This window comes from Eulemur rufifrons, chromosome 2 (assembly GCF_041146395.1).
Source record: "Eulemur rufifrons isolate Redbay chromosome 2, OSU_ERuf_1, whole genome shotgun sequence".
In the NCBI taxonomy this organism is placed as follows: domain Eukaryota; kingdom Metazoa; phylum Chordata; class Mammalia; order Primates; family Lemuridae; genus Eulemur; species Eulemur rufifrons.
In genome coordinates this window covers 24,514,887-24,528,994 of record NC_090984.1, presented here as the reverse complement: position 1 = coordinate 24,528,994, position 14,108 = coordinate 24,514,887, and the positions used below count along the sequence as shown (strand labels likewise).

Here is a 14,108-nt window from a genome sequence, read left to right as displayed (position 1 = left end):
ATGTACATATAACTCTCAAATATCACTCAGAAAACTATTAAATAAAAAGAACTACGTCAACAAACATTAAGGTATGTAACTCCTTTGCCCTACTCACACCTCACAAGACATTGTAAGTTCAATTTAATTTAAATTCAGTGCAATCAATATTTACTAATAGTCTATTATTCTATGCCACGTACTCTGTTGGGTGCTATGAGTATTTTAAAAATGGGTAGGACACAGTCTCGCTTCTGAAGTTTACATAATTATTTAAATGTTTCACAATAAAGTGGTTCTGGTTACTAAACAAGGGCCAAGTAAACTAGTCAATCTCATGCAAAGAATCCTTTTGCTTCTCACCTGGATGACAATGGATGCCTGTCTCATATGGAGGAAATGCTGCCTACATAGCAAGACCCTGAACCATCGCTGCAACAATATGATTCTGCGGAGCACCTCTTGGTGAAGCAGATCTTGTATGTGCTGTCGTTCTTGCTCCTTTAAGAAGACCTATCAGAAAGAAGAAAGATGAGGAATGCAGCTTAAGAAGAAAAAGGAAACTTATCTCATGAATCATCCTTTCCATAGTAAGATTTTAGTGAAGAACAAATACTTCATTTAGGTGGCAGGCACCTAAATGTAGTACTGATAAATATTTCTATCGATTTATCCAAAGTACTCATTCTCAAATGGAAAAGGAGATAGCTGAATACTGAAGGTGAGCTGGGCATGGGAGTGCACACAGATAGGCCCACCTACTCAGGAGGCTGAGGCAGGAGGATCATTTGAGCCCAGGAGTTTGAGTACAGCCTGGGTAACACAGCAAGATCCCATCTCTTTAAAAAAAAAAAAAAGGAAGAAAAACAAAAAAGAAAAGGGAAGGTGAGCAAGAGTATAAAAATTCCAGTGCCAGAGACTGTGATATATTATTCCATTGGGAAAACCACCGCTATAATGAGTCAATGAACTATGGTAATATGTCACATTTTTCAAGGGTGTTGGGGTTGGGGGGAAAAAGTTGAGAATCATAGATCTTAAAACTTGATCATAATATGAATAAACCAATGATAACAATCTTTTTAAAAAAGGCTTATTACTGTCCAAAGTTATTAATCAGTTTATTTATTTACTTTCTCATTCAACTAATAAATCTTTAAGGTTTGAGTGGGATACAAGGATAAAGTAAACATGTCCCTTTGGAAAGAGGATTTGTACTTCACCTTTAAGAGCAGGTAGATATTATATACCCAAAGAGGAAAACAGTAAATAAAGGCTAGAGACAGAAGATCCCACCTGAACAACACAAAGAGTTGGAAATAATAATAAATGCATGCACAGGAGACAACAGAACAATTAATCTTCATAAAAAAGAAATTAAATAGCGTGAAGCCATAATATGGAGGTTCTTAAAAAAGAGAAAGATGTTTAAATTTAATGAGGAGGTTATCAGGAGATGGTTACTGAGTAGGAGGCTGACATAAAGAAATAACCATATTGGCCGGGCGCGGTGGCTCACGCCTGTAATCCTAGCCCTCTGGGAGGCCGAGGCAGGTGGATAGCTCGAGGTCAGGAGTTCGAGACCAGCCTGAGCAAGAGCGAGACCCTGTCTCTACTAAAAATAGAAAGAAATTATCTGGCCAACTAAAATATATATAGAAAAAATTAGCCGGGCATGGTGGCACATGTCTGTAGTCCCAGCTACTCGGGAGGCTGAGGCAGTAGGATCGCTTAAGCCCAGGAGTTTGAGGTTGCTGTGAGCTAGGCTGATGCCACGGCACTCACTCTAGCCCGGGCAGAGCGAGACTCTGTCAAAAAAAAAAAAAAGAAAAAAAAAAGAAATAACCATATTGAGATAATGATTTTAATATTATGGATAAATTAAATAGAATGATAAATAGACTAGAATCAGATGAGCAAGCTATTTACTATAAGAGCAATGTATATGGGAGGAGATAAGGAATAAAAACAAAATGGAAGCAGTAGTAATAGAGAAAAGGGAAGAGATGTGGAAATCATTTGTGGTGAAAAAATAAACAGAAGTTTGTCAAAGGATTCAAGTGAAGGGTAAGCCAAAGATGATCATGGTTTTTAGCCTGAGAAACTTTCTCTACAGAGAAAGAAAGTAGTTGATAAATTAAGGAATGAATCTGGACAAAGTCACTTTGGGTGAGCTAATTTGGAGATTACAGTAGAAGAGTGAGAGAGATGGTTTTTAGGCAGTTAAAATTACAGTCAGAACTAGAGCACTGGCCAGAAGCTCTATGATTAATATGCACTATATTATTAAATAAAAACCTTGGCCTAATCAATTTCCTTATAATATTTGATTTATATCTTTTTTATAAACAATTTCATAGACAAAAATTGCCATTATTATCTAAAAACATAAATACACTCAATTTGGACAAGGGCTGTTTATATTATATTTACCATGGTTTTTCCAACTTGATAATTATCTGGATTAAGATTTATTTTCCTGAAGAAATCCCGAATGTTCAATTTGGATGGGATAATATTTTGAGGAAGAAGTACATGGAAGTGGCTTACAAAATCCTGAAAAATGAAAAAAAAATATATTGTAAAATCATAAGAGAAATACATGTAAACAAGATCCTAAACTTGTTAATTAGCCTTTTATTAATCTTTTTCTCATCCTTTTAAACAGGGTAAAACCAAGAAAGTGCTTGTTAGTTTAAAATACTATAAAAGGTTAATTTGAAAACATGGGGGAGGAGAAAGATATTGAGCTCTACATATTATATTATCATAGGGGAATGGAAGAAAAAAAGAAGGGAAGAGGCTAATTATCCTTTTTGTGAGAGCTGTATAAGTGACCAAAGGAAAAGTTACTTAACAAGAACCTGAAATTTATAACAGGAAAAAAGCAAATGTGGCATCTACTACAGAGTATAATTCAGAATGAAGCTTTCCATCCCAGTATCAGAAAAGACCTGCCCAGGTGCTGTACAGCATCAGTATAATTTCTATACCCATAGCAGCACCAGCTGATAAGAGTACCTGGTAAGCCTTGCTGGCAGCTTCCTATGAAAGAAATTCTTGTTGAGAAAACTTTAGGGAAAACCAAATGGAATATTTTCTTTTGACTGATTATTTTGATTGAACTATTTCAATTACTGGAGAAATCGGTGTGAAGAATTGTTATGTCATGAGTAAACAGTACTGGCTAACATTCTGATCAAATGAGAAGAGCCAAGTACTAGATTCTGTTATAACAAGCTTAATGAGATTGCTGCCATTTGATGAAAGTGAATATTCGCTGTCCCTTTTCAATTCTGTATACAAAAGGTAGAATGGAAAGGAAGAAGAAAGGGAAATAAAAAAGTGCACTCCTAGAACTAATAAGCAAGATATGTGGGAGTAATTTACTTGATGGGTCTACATATTTAAATATCACTATAAAAACAAAACCTGGAAGGAATATTTGGAGCTGTATCCTGATTGGCGAATTCGAACTGTTTCCAACATCCCAGTGTATCGAAGCTGTCTAAGTACCAAAGCATCATTGAATCTTAAGGGCAGCTAAAACAAACAGAAAAAAGATTAATCCAGAATAGTGTAGATCTCCCAATTAATATCTGTCTTATAAGCATGGCTAATTGTTGAATATCTAGAGATTGACTGTGGGTTATCTGGTTAAGATATAGCTAAGGTGATAGGACAAGCTCACCTCTCAATTTTTCTAGTAGCTTCAGAAAAGTTCTGATTGCTCAACCCTAGGGAAAAGAGAGAAACCAAGCTTCCAGGCTTCTCTGGTTGGGGAGCGAGAGGACATTAAAAGCTCAAAAGGAATGTAGTTGACCACAAAGGCCACACAGTCCAATCACTAACAAGTATAAAATCTGTAACAAGATTAACTTACTTATACGTAGTGAAGAGCTGTATTTTTGTATTTTATTATGATTTTTTCTATGATCTCACTAAGAAACCATCCTCCCTACTCTACTAGTTGCTTTGGTTAACTGGGAGCCGAAAGATTCTTCTTTTAATGACCAGTACAATGTTAAGAGTAGTTTATTTCACTAAATACTTTTTGCTGATGAAACTGGTATAAAACACTGAAAAACAAAAAATTTTTGTAGTCACTCAGAACTAATCCCCTCAGTATATAGGCATTAACAAGGAAGAGGCTACTGGGAGACAATCACTGAAGAGCAGTCACAATACCCTATCACTCCTAGGTATCTCAATACGCATGTTTTTAGACATTTAAAAGAAGACATATTTGGAGCTTCTGCTATTTCTCCCTGTTCTCTAAAAACTATTTTCAATGTTTCTCTAAGGCAATCCCAAACATTTTCCTCTAGCTAGGTAGGAGATACCAGCAGTTAAGGAAAAAAATCAAATCAGCAATTTGTGTTAAATAATAATAGCAGCTAACATTTATTTAGTACCTACTCTGTGCCCTGAAATACTTTATTAATTGAACTCTCTGTATAGCAAGATCTCAATTAATAACAGAAACTCAAACTACTACTTATCTGTAAATAAAATAGTTTCCTTTTCAGTCAATTTAAAAGAATAGCTAACATCTACCAAGCAGTTAGTACAGGCAGGAACATCCTAAGTACTTCACAGGAATTAACTCACACATACTCACAAAACACTATGAGGTTGGTCCTATAATTACAGTGAATTACTCTAATACACAGATGAAAACATTTAAGCCACAGAACAATCAAGTAATTTGTTTAAGGTTACAAAGCTTGTAAATAGCAGAGATACAGACTGTTTATTAAAAATTAAGAAAGTTATAATTCCTACTATATTTTAGCTATTTAGGCCGGAGACCATATTTTCCTATGATGAACATAAACACGACAAACATTTACACTCATTATATTGTGAAAAGCTATTTAGGGGAACTGTCATAGAAAAGAGAAAAGAATCAAGAATATCCACAGTATTCTCCCTAAATTACAGAGATAAGAATCTCTAAACATTTAAGAGGTATAGCTTACATCCTAACAAGAGAAATTAATCTTAGGGTAACAAAGTTTCATAAAAGAAAACTCTTTCTTCTGATGAAACTTTAAGAAGTATTTACTCCTCAAATTCTAGGTGATGCTAAATCAAATCCACATAAATACCTTACAGGTAGATAAATGTGAAAATTAGAAGAATATTCATAAAAAATATTTATGAAACACTATTTTCCTTCTAAAAATTATAGATAGCCCTTCCCCTCCACTTATTCTCCATAAGAGAATTTAAAGATTGGTTTGAAGTAAGCTGAGCTATATGCTCCCATTTACAGGACATTTTTACCTTTTCAGCATTAGAACGAATGCATTTTACAAAATATGGTTCTGCTTGACCAAGTGTCTCCATCAGCTTGTTTAATGATGCCTGCAATACAAAGCAATATAATTATCATATTCTCCATTCCTAAATGGCAACAAATAATTTATAAATGTAAATGATAATGTTGGCAAAATATACAAAAGTAGTGGCATACACAGAAAGAGGTTTGTTTCTGAAAAACACGTTGTATATATTCCCTTACTGGTTAAATTAAGGATAATTAAGGCTAAGGATGGTAGTACAATCTTAAAGCTGATAGCCTGGCAAGAGTAAATACTACAGATAAATTTCAGAATAATTAAGTATAGAATAATTTTCACTTTTCTTCATATTTCATGAAACATTTTTATTCAAACTCAAGTATCCTAGAACAACTTTAAAAATCATCCAGTAGGGGCCAGGTATGGTGGCTCATGCCTATAATCCCACCTCTTTGGGAGGCCAAGGAGGGAGGACAGCTTGAGGATAGGAGGTCAGGACCAGCCGGGCAATACAGTGAAACCTTGATTCCACAAAAAATTAAAAAATTAGCCAGGCACTGTGACACATGCCTGTAGTACCAGCTATTTGGGAGGCTGAGATGGAAGGAGCACTTGAGCCCAGGAGTTTGAGACTGCAGTGAGCCAAGCTCGCACCACTGCACTCCAGCCTGTGTGACAGTGTGAGACTCTCTTTAAAAAATAAAAAAAAATAAAAAATAAATCATCCAGTAGGGTATCCATTAAGGTAGCATTTCCTTGCTTTATAATGTCTATAAAAAGTATGTAATGATGTCCCCTTTTTCATTCCTGATAATTGTAATTTGTACCTTCACTCTTTTTTCTTGATTAGTCTGGCTGGAGGTTTATCAATTTTTTAATCTGCTCAAAGAGTCGGCTTTTTTGTTTCATTAATTTTTCTCTATTTTTCTGTTTTCAGTTTCATTGAATTCTGCTGTTACCTTTATTATTTCCTTCTTTCTGCTTGCTTTCAGTATAAAATATTTTTATTAAGGTAGAGGCTTAGATTATTGACTTGAGACCTATCTCCTTTTCTAATAAAAACATTTAATGATATAAATTAACCCTGGAGCACTGCTTTAGCTGCACTGCACAAATTTTGATATTTTGTTGCATGTATAATATTCTAAAATTTTCCTTCCTCTTTGATTCATGTATTATTTAGAAGTCTGTTTATTTTCCAAATACTTGGGGATTGTTATCTTTCTTTGATTTATTTTTAGTTTAATTCCATTATGGCCAAATAAAACATTTCATATGATTTCAACTCTTAAATTTGTTAAGGTTTGTTTTATGGCCCAGTTTATAATCTATCTTGGCAAGAGTTCCATGGGCACTTAAAATGAACGTATATTCCACAATTGTTGGCTGGAATGTTCTATAAATTTCAATTAGGTCAAGTAGGTTAATAGTTCTGTAGAAGTCTTCCATATCCTTCCTCATTGTCTGCCTATCCTATCAATCACTGAGAGGTGTCATAAAGTCTCCAAGCATAATTATAGATTTATCCATTTTTTCTTTTCATCAGTTTTTGGCAGGTATATGGGAAATCTGTTATTGATGAATACACATTTAAGACTATGTATTCTTAGTCAGCTGTACCTTTTATCATTACGAAATCTCTCCTTATCCCTGGCCATTTTCTCTGTTCTGAAGTATACTTTGACACTACAATGGTCACTCTAGCTTTCTTTGGTTAGTGTTTACATGGTTTATTTTTTTAATTCTTTAATCTTTTAATATCATTGTATTTAAAGAGGGTTTCTTGTAAACAGCATACAGTTAAGGTCTTATTACTTTTATCCAATAGAACAACATCCATTTTTTAGTTGGAGTGTTTAAAGTATTTACATTGATAATTATTAATATGGTTGAATTTAGATCTACCATTTTATTATTTGTTTTGTTTGTCCTCTTTCTTTTGCTCCTCTCTTCCTCCCTCCCCACCAACCACCTTTTTTTTAGAGCATTTTTAGACTCACAGAAAAATGAGCAGAACATAAAGAGAGTTCCCATATACCTGTTCCCTCTCCCGTTTCCCCTATAATTAACATCTTGCATTAGTGTGGTCCATTTGTTACAAGTGATGAACCAATACTGATACATTATTAACAATAGTCCATAATATAATTAGGGCTCACTCTTTATGTTGTACATTCTGTGAGTTTAGACAAATGTATAGACATGTATTCACTACTGCAGTATTATACAGATTAATTTCACTATCCTGAAAATCCTCTGTGCTCTGCCCATTCATCCCTATCTCTCCCCCTCCCCTAACCCCTGGCAACCACTGATCTTTTTACTATCTCCATAGTTTTGCCTTTTCCAGAATGTCATATAGTTGGAATCATATAGTATGTAGCCTTTTTAGATTGGCTTCTTTCACTTAGTAATATACCTTTAAGTTTCCTCTATATCTTTCCATGGCTTGATAGCTCATTTCTTTTTAGTGCTGAATAATACTCCATTGTTTGGAGGTACCACAGTTTATTTATCCATTCACCTACTGAAGGACATCTTGGTTGCTTCCAAGTTTTAGCAATTATGAATAAAGCTGCTATAAACATCTACATTCTGTAGATGTAAGTTTTCAATTCATTGGGGTAAATACCAAGAAGTGTAACAGTTGGACCATATGGTAAAAGTATATTTAGTTTTATAAGAAACTGTCAAACTGTCTTTCAAAGTGGCTGTACCATTTTATAATCCCACAACAGTTCCTGTTGTTCCGTATTTTCACCAACATTTGGTGCTGTCAATCCTTTGGATTTTTGCCATTCCAATAGATGTTCCATAGTATCTCACTGTTGTTTTAATTTGCAATTCCCTAATAACATAAGATGTGTAGCATATTTTCATATGCAAATAAGCTATCTTCATACTTTCTTTGGTGAGGTGCCCCTCCCCATTCTTCAACATATTTCAGTATTCCGTATTAACTTATATACTGGCTTTTTGGCTATCTTTGTATTGTGTTTTAGTGGATGCTTTAGGGACTATAATAGAGACATGAGGCTTAACCAGAAAAAAATATATATCATTATGCTAACAGTGACCGTATCTCAGTAGCAGAGTTAAAAGGCAGATTTTATTTATAATATCAATTTTCTGCTCCCTTTCTCCTCACACCGAAAATAATGAATTACTCTTTAGGATAGCCACTGTCCAGAAATATATGGATGAAAAACAGAGGCATCTGACCTTTTCTTCATCTCTAGTACTCCTTTCCAAAGTGACCAGGAAAATATGGCTTTTCAATCACATGAGTGATATCCCATTCAAGTATTTTACAGATCACTTTGACCTTTCACGAACAATCCAAAAGAAACAGATTCTTATTTGGTATAAGTAAAATAGCAAATAACCTGAAACTGGGCACTGATGCTGGGAGGTTTCTTCTTCTTGTGTAAATGAAGAAGAGACTTGGTAATCCGATCTTGTAGGGTCAATCTTGTCAGATGTTTTAAAGAATTTACTTCTAGCAAGTGCTGAAAAGAAAGGAAAAAATAAATTATAAAAATCAAGAATAAATTCATAAAAATTAATCTAAAAGCAGGAAAAAATTTTCACTAGTTTTCATTTTCTTTCTATATGACCATTTCCTATCTTACATGACTGCAATGAATATGGAAGATTGATATTCAATATCCATACTATCCTTCTGTCTTCCTCTAGAAGCTGAAAAGCTAAAAAGAAAACTACATGTCCCAAACCCTCTTGCTTCTAGAGTTCTGATTGTCATTTAAGTTCTTTAATCAAATGCCCACATGTGAAACTGGGAAGGTATAACTGAGGCAGAGGCTCTAGCTAGCAAAAATGCACTTAGTAAAGGTACTTTAGTTTTCTGTGGTCCCAGCATCTAGGCACTAGTCTTGTGAGTGTCCAGAGGCAGAGTGCCAAACATTTATGTTGTCACCATAGCCATACTAAATGCAGCTTAGCCATGTGGAGCAAATAGTTACAGCAGCTTCTTCAGGATGGCTGGATCACACCACAGGCGGTATGTGCCTGGAAGCAGCAGCTGCACTGACAGCTCCCTGATTTCCTGGCTTTCTGATTACAGCTGGGGTCAGTTCTGCAATGCTGTTTTAATACTCAAAACTCTAAGGTTCCTAATGATTTTATAAGCACCTAACTCTCTGAATTAAGTCTCTTTCTTACTTAAAAGTATCTGAATCCTGACTCACAGAGACAATAAATTAAATAAAATACCAAGGCTAATATTAAGTATGCCAGGGACATACACAAAGAAACACCAAAGCACAGTCCCTATGAACCCTCATCCTGATGTGCTACCCTATAATCTAACTAGGAAGGTAAGAGTTAGACATGAAACAACTGGCCGGGCGCGGTGGCTCACGCCTGTAATCCTAGCACTCTGGGAGGCCGAGGTGGGCGGATTGTTTGAGCTCAGGAGTTCGAGACCAGCCTGAGCAAGAGCGAGACCCCACCTCTACTAAAAATAGAAAGAAATTATATGGACAGCTAAAAATATATATAGAAAAAATTAGCCGGGCATGGTGGCGCATGCCTGTAGTCCCAGCTACTCGGGAGGCGGAGACAGGAGGATCGCTTGAGCTCAGGAGTTTGAGGTTGCTGTGAGCTAGGCTGACGCCACGGCACTCACTCTAGCCTGGGCAACAGAGTGAGACTCTGTCTCAAAAAAAAAAAAAAAAAAAAAAAAAAAAATAGACATGAAACAACTAAAGTATACAAAATAAAGATAGCAAAAAAGTATTTGCGAACTTTTTTAGCCAATTATAGTTTTTTAAACCACATTATATTTATGGTAGTGAGTTTATAAATGGAAAGAATATATCTACACAGATGTCAAAGTAGGAAAAGTCTTATTGAATGAGAAGCACAAGATTGTATTAAAAACATGATAAATCTAAAAGTCTAAAAATATTAACTTTGACAACATAAACATTAAAAACTAAAAACTTTCAAGGGGCAAAGAGGATAACACACTTTTAAACAACTCAAATTAAGAAAAAATTATTTGCAAAAAATGCAAAAGGCTTATTATCTGTATATAAAAAGAACATTTAAAAATTCTTTAAAAGAGAGCTGGGTGCAGTGGCTCATGCCTATAATCCCAGCACTTTCGCAGGCCAAGGCAAGAGGATTACTTAGGGCCAGGAGTTTGAGACAAGCCAGGGCAACATAGTGAGACCTCATACCTAAAAAATTTAAAAAGAGAAAAAAAAAAAAAAAAACTTTTCATGCTGGTCAAGATTTAATTAGAAAAATTTATAGGTTATCTTTAAGTAAAAACAAATTAGCATTGGAGCCTAAAATGCTCCCTTCCCCCACTCATTTAAGATACTACTGAGAAAAAGACCTTGGAAATAAAGTTTGAGTTTTACAACCCATATCTAAACCCATGGTAAAATTAATTGCTAAATGTTTGTCACTGTGTGAAAAAGTACAATATGGACTATGGAATACAAAATAACTATTAAAAACTCTTTGCCATCAAGGAGTTTATTATAAAAGCTAAAAAACAAACAAACATGCACATTTATTCCTGCCTCAGAGTCTTTCCTAGTTTTTCATTTGCCTAGAATACTCTATAGCCAGATCTTCACAAGGCTTGATTTTATTTGGCATTCAACTTGAAGCTTAAATATAACTTTCTCAGAAAGTTCTTTACTGAAAAAATAGCCCACTTCTATGTCCATCATACATCACTTCGTTTTCCTTGTTGCACACAGTATTATCTAAATCATCTTTTCATTTACTTGGTAATTTGTATACTATCTATAATTCTCTACAAGACCAAGAACTCTGACTGTACTTTTCATCCCTCATCCCTAGAACCCAATTTCTAAAATAGTGTCTGGTCCACAGTAGGTAATTCAATAAATATCAGTTTGAATGAATTAATAAATGGTGAGCAACCTAATGAATTTTGAGCAATGCTTTCCTTAGCAACTAGAGATTAGACTTCTGCCCATAAAACTCACCATAACCTGGTCAATCAAATAATATTCACAAAGACATTACTTAAGATTAGGCTCTGCTGGGGATAAATTGCATTCAACTACAGGCTACTAGAACATTAAAAAATAAATGATAGCTACTGAGGAGGCTGGGGTGGGAGGATCACTTGAGCCCAAGAGTATGAGGCTACAGTAAGCTATGATTGCACCACTGCACTCTTTAAAAAACAAACAAACAAACAAAAAACAGGCCAGCCACAGTGGCTCACACCTGTAATCCTAGCACTTTGAAAGGCCTAGGGGTTAGAGACTAGCCAGAGTAGGAAAGCAAGACGCTGTCTCTACAGAAAGTAAAAAACATTAGCCAGGTATAGTGGCACACGACTGTAGTCCCAGCTACCCTAGAGGCTGAGGCAAGAGGATCACTGGAGCACAGGAGTTTGACGTTGCAGTGAGTTATGATGATGCCACTATACTCTAGGCTGGGCAACAGAGCGAGACTCTGTCTCAAAAACAAACAAACAAACAAACAAACAAAAACCCAACAAAAACAACCAGATAAGATAATTTGAGGGTTACTAAATTTTATTAACAAGATAAAGTAGGAGTACAGATCTAGAGGAAAAGGGATATAGAGTTAATCCCTTTCTTAGGGCTTCTGTTCACTGCACTGTATCCCCTTCTTAAATTCCACCATCATTGTTTAATTTATTAAGCTTCATTCGTTCATTCTTTTTTCAACAATTATTTACTGCTTGCTGTATAAGGTGCTGTAGACACAAAGATTAATAAGATTTCTTACTATAGTCTGAATAACTGTGTCCTCCAAAATTCATAGGTTGAAACCTAATCCCCAATATGATACTATTAAGATGTGGGGGGGGGGGGTCTTTGGGAGACGGTTAGGTCATGAATGGGATCCATGCCCTTATTAAAGGAGGCCCATGGAAGCTTGTTCACCCCTTCTACCATGTCAGGACACACAGAAGGTATCATCTATGAGGAATGGGCCATGACTAGATCTCAAATATACTGGAAACTTAATTCTGGACTTCTGAGCTTCCAGCACTGTGAGCAATAAATTTCTGTTGTTTATAAATTAATTAGTCTAAAATATTTTGTTAAAGCATGGTGAACAAACTAAGGCATTTCTCATGTTGTTAAGGGGGATTAAAATGGGTACCAAAATTAACTCCAAGACTTGAACCTAAATGATTGTAAAAATTTACCAGGGCAGCCACACACTAAAATCACTTTGGGCAAGAATTTTGAGAGACAAGCAAGTTATCAAAGTAGAAATGTACAAGGCAATGCAAATGTCACTAAAAGAATGTACTTCAAAAAATAGGTCATGTTAGAAAAGTGGATTTAATGGAAGTCACAGTTTCAAGTTATATGGAGGGGATAAATTCTAAGAGAGAAAAGGGAAAGTACGGTCTCCTCATTTCAAGTGATGCCTGTCTGCAACAAACTGGGTAACCTGTTAGGAAACAGCTACGTTTCACCTCAAAGAGTGTGTACAAACTAAATGCTGACTGTGCTCATGCCAAGGGTTTTGATGGAAAGGCTCCTGGTAATGACAAGGATCCTGGAGAATTCTGACTTATCCTGCAAAATCCAGCCTAGATGTCATTCTTTTTGCTGACTCCCTCTCCAGCACTTCATCCCTACCTAAGTCATCCCTATTTCTTAAACAGAACTTAGTCCAGGACTAAATTAGTGAGTTGAGGATGCTTGTTCTTCCACGACATACTCAAAAAATCCCTCAGAATAGGAAATATATTTTACCTAGCATAGACTGTGTAAACAGAAAATATTTTAAATAAAAAGTTAAAATTAAATAAAGGCAGTAATAATAAGCTTAAAAGATATAGATTCAATGAGGTAAAAAATTCAAAGACTTAGTATGAGTTTAAATTGCTTTCCCTCAAAGATCTTTGTTCCAATAGCCTGAGTGACACAAACTGCGTATATTCAATCAATACAACTTTTTTTTTTTTTTTTTTTTTTTGAGACAGAGTCTCACTTTGTTGCCCAGGCTAGAGTGAGTGCCGTGGCGTCAGCTTAGCTCACAGCAACCTCAGACTCCTCGGCTTAAGCGATCCTACTGCCTCAGCCTCCCAGAGTGCTAGGATTACAGGCATGAGCCACCATGCCCGGCCGAGGCACCCACTTATTACTACAAACAACCCTCTTAGAATTGCTTTTGCTGTATCCCATAGGTTTTCATTTGTTGTGTTTGAAGTTTCATTTGTTTAAATTACTTAATTTCCCTTTTAATACCTTCTTTGAGCCATTCGTAGATCAGGAATATGTTGCTTAATTTCCATGTATTTGTATAGTCTCCAAAGCACCTGCTGTTATTGACTTCTTGTTTTATTTCATTGTAGTTACAAAAGATACTTGACATTTCAATCTTTTTATTAATAATTGTCAAGACTTGTTTTGAGGCCTAACACATGATCTATCATGGAGAAAGTTCTATGTGCTGATGAAAAAAATGTGTATTCTGCAACTGTTAAGTGTAATGTTCCATAAATGTCTGTTAGGTTCATTTGATCGAGAATGCAGTTTAATTCTGATCTCCTTCCTCCCTCCCTCCCTACCTTCCTTCCCTCCCACAGGGTCTCACTCTGTAGCCTAGGCTGAAGTGCAGTGGTGAGATCAGAACTCACCATAACCTCGAACTCTTAGGCTGAAGTGATCCCTCTGCCTCAGCCTCCCAAGTAGCTGGGACTACAAATGTGCACCACCACATCTTGTTAGTTTTTGTTATGTTTTTGTAGAGATAGGGTTCTCACTATGCTGCCCATGCTGGTCTCCAACTCCCAGCCTCAAAAGATCCTCCTCTTTCATT

The 14,108-nt window shown here is 35.7% G+C and overlaps 1 protein-coding gene across 1 annotated transcript in view; it reads right to left on the bottom strand.

Annotated features, from left to right (window-relative positions):
• MYO9A (myosin IXA) overlaps nt 1–14,108 on the bottom strand; it is a 193,691-nt gene that overhangs the window by 69,387 nt on the left and 110,196 nt on the right. The window contains exons 18-22 of the mRNA XM_069458108.1: nt 8,672–8,794; nt 5,269–5,349; nt 3,412–3,522; nt 2,413–2,535; nt 343–492 (exon numbers count right to left, since the gene is read on the bottom strand). Coding sequence (XP_069314209.1) covers nt 343–492; nt 2,413–2,535; nt 3,412–3,522; nt 5,269–5,349; nt 8,672–8,794 — 588 coding nt within the window. The remainder of the gene's footprint in view (nt 1–342; nt 493–2,412; nt 2,536–3,411; nt 3,523–5,268; nt 5,350–8,671; nt 8,795–14,108) is intronic.